Source organism: Limulus polyphemus, unplaced genomic scaffold, assembly GCF_000517525.1.
Source record: "Limulus polyphemus unplaced genomic scaffold, Limulus_polyphemus-2.1.2 Scaffold3242, whole genome shotgun sequence".
NCBI lineage: Eukaryota > Metazoa > Arthropoda > Merostomata > Xiphosura > Limulidae > Limulus > Limulus polyphemus.
Genome location: NW_013668852.1, coordinates 15,015 through 17,710, shown reverse-complemented (window position 1 = coordinate 17,710; position 2,696 = coordinate 15,015). Strand labels below are relative to the sequence as shown.

General features: G+C 33.0%; 1 protein-coding gene across 2 annotated transcripts in view; it reads right to left on the bottom strand.

Annotated features, from left to right (window-relative positions):
• LOC106468974 (CREB-regulated transcription coactivator 1-like) overlaps positions 1–2,696 on the bottom strand; it is a 42,483-nt gene that overhangs the window by 25,370 nt on the left and 14,417 nt on the right. For both annotated transcript variants that reach the window (XM_022397372.1, XM_022397373.1), the window contains exon 6: positions 2,135–2,187. In XM_022397372.1, the coding sequence (XP_022253080.1) occupies positions 2,135–2,187 (53 nt within the window). The remainder of the gene's footprint in view (positions 1–2,134; positions 2,188–2,696) is intronic.

Sequence of the window (2,696 nt, the reverse complement as noted above, 5' to 3'; positions counted from 1 at the left end):
CCAAAGTAGATTGCTCCTCCCTGCAGAGTTTATATAATCCATCTTATATACAGTTACAAAAGGTTCTGTTATAAGGCTATTATGTCCAAAGTAGATTGCTCCTCCCTGCAGAGTTTCTATAGTCCATCTAATATACAGTTACAAAATGTTCTGTTATAAGACTATTATGTCCAAAGCAGATTGCTCCTCCCTGTAGAGTTTCTATAATCCATCTTATATACAGTTACAAAAGGTTTGTTATAAGGCTATTATGTCCAAAGCAGATTGCTCCTCCCTGCAGAGTTTCTATAATCCATCTAATTTTACAGTTACAACGGTTTCCCAGCATCCCTTTTAACAGACTCATCACAGTTATCCACTGGCATGTCTTCATATGGAAAAAGCACAGATCTGGTTTCTTTTTCTAGCCATTTGAGGTATGTGACAGTTGAACGGAAGGTATTTCTGTGTAGTACAAAGGGTCCAGAACATTGGTCTGATAGTAAGCAGAGTTCATCTTGATCTTTGAATCTACTCATGAATCCCTTATCTTTTGGAAATTCCCTTCTCCTTCTGACGGGTAGAAAGACTTGTTATAGTCATAACATGCACTTCATCAAGCATACCTCGTATTGTCGGTTTCAACAGCAAATTATCATTCACATAGTTTTTCTACATTTAGACTTCCTTTTTTGAAAAATAACATTGGTTTTTCTGTTTTGTTTATTTTTCTTTCCAGCTGTAGTTTCCATGAGATTTGAATATTGTGTGTAGTAGGTACGCAGGTACTAACAAAGTGATACACGTACAACTACTCCATGAAACAGAAAGCAGTTTGACAAAGTCCCAAAACTAGGTTATGGTTCAAGCTTTTGAAATACATTTTTAAAAGTGTCAGTTTAACACATCTATTATTTTAAACAGATAAAGTATCATCACATTTTTTCAAATGATTTCAGTACAATTCTATAATGAATTGTACATTATCACAAAGAAAAATATAATTCACACATTCCAGATCACTGGGTCAATCAAGGTGGATTGAGAGACCAATCAAAGCACTGTGCATACACATAACAGCAGCATCACTGGAGATTTTATATATATATAGTTACCATGTTATCATGAAAAGAAAATTGACACAATATTATTTTCAACACATGTGAATGTAAGTATTGTTCTCATGTGGGCTTCGTGCCACTTACTGACAGGGGGACTGTAAAAAAGTATTCACAAAATAGCATTTACGGGAGTTTATGGTCACCAGTGCAATGTCAGCTGTTAAATCAGAAGCACAACGGATATGATGTAGAAGCAAACGGTGTACACGTGACTTATGTAGCTTTCCCAGGTGAAGATCCTTAATGATCATGTTAGGCACTATTTCCTGGGGCATGGATGACTTTTTCCACTTATTTTTGTGTTCATGTGTTTTCACTTGCTACAAAAAATAGCACTTTGCTTACCACAGTTAAGATATGACTTGTTTCAGGTCTCTTTCTTGATGGTCCTATTGCCCCAAGTTGATCAGTATTCTTTGTTCTCCAATGCCATTAAGTATAAGGGACATTCTTGGAAATTCTAAATCAATGATCTGAACATATCTTTATCATTTGAATGTATGAATATTTTGCATCAGAAACAGGTGTTACATACCCTTCCCAAAAGTGACTAATTTTCTATGGTATCATTATTTACATGTCAAGAAATGTCAGTGATACACACCTTTCACTGTGACTTGTTGATTTGAACATTCAAAATTGTTTTAGTACAATGTACTACACCCTTCATATCCACAATTTAATATGATTTTTAACAGATATGAAACTACAGCAATGTAAACAAAGTACAAGATGTTGTTGGTATTAAAATTATTATTTTTATTTCAAGTGACTCATAAATGTCAGAATCATTAATAAAGAAAGCATTAGAACAATATAATACATTAATCTACAAACTTCCACAGGAGTTAAAGTTCTATTTATAAAAAAATATGGCATAGGTAGGTCTCTGTAGAAATTAATTCTAAATATAGAATAAAACTTAATCTATTGTTATTGCCTCTTATGGCAAGTCCTTTACTCTATTTGACAGATAGAATAAGCCTATGTGAATCTTTAAACACAAACTAATAATATAGGTTCAAATTACTCACTTTTCTGGGATCCCAGACATTTGATGATGTTTGTGTACTGTCCTTTTCATTACCTTTGAAAGATGAGAATGCAAACATGAAGAAAAACTTAAAACTTAATAAAAAGGTTCATATAATTAAGCTGTTTGAAATAAACACTGACACAAAAGAAAAAAGTAATACAGAAATGTTTATTGATAAGTATTGAACTTTCATAGCTTACACAACATGACATGATTGAAATTCTGCCTTACCCATCACAAAATAAAGTTAAAATTTTTGGTATTTAATAGAAAGTAATTTTTCACTCTTGAGAAGAGTGCAGCAATTTGTGGTTTTTGCTGATTGATTAATTAATGGGTAAATTAATTGATTAGTTCCAATCCTCCTATTCTACAAACAAACAAAAATCAAGGGGTGTGATAGCTTCATAACTCAGTCCAGTTAAAATTCAGTGATTAATCCTCCCTTTCTACAAACAAGCAAAAATCAAGGGGTGTGATAGCTTCATAACTCAGTCCAGTTAAAATTCAGTGATTAATCCTCCCTTTCTACAAACAAGCAAAAATCAAGGGGTGTGATA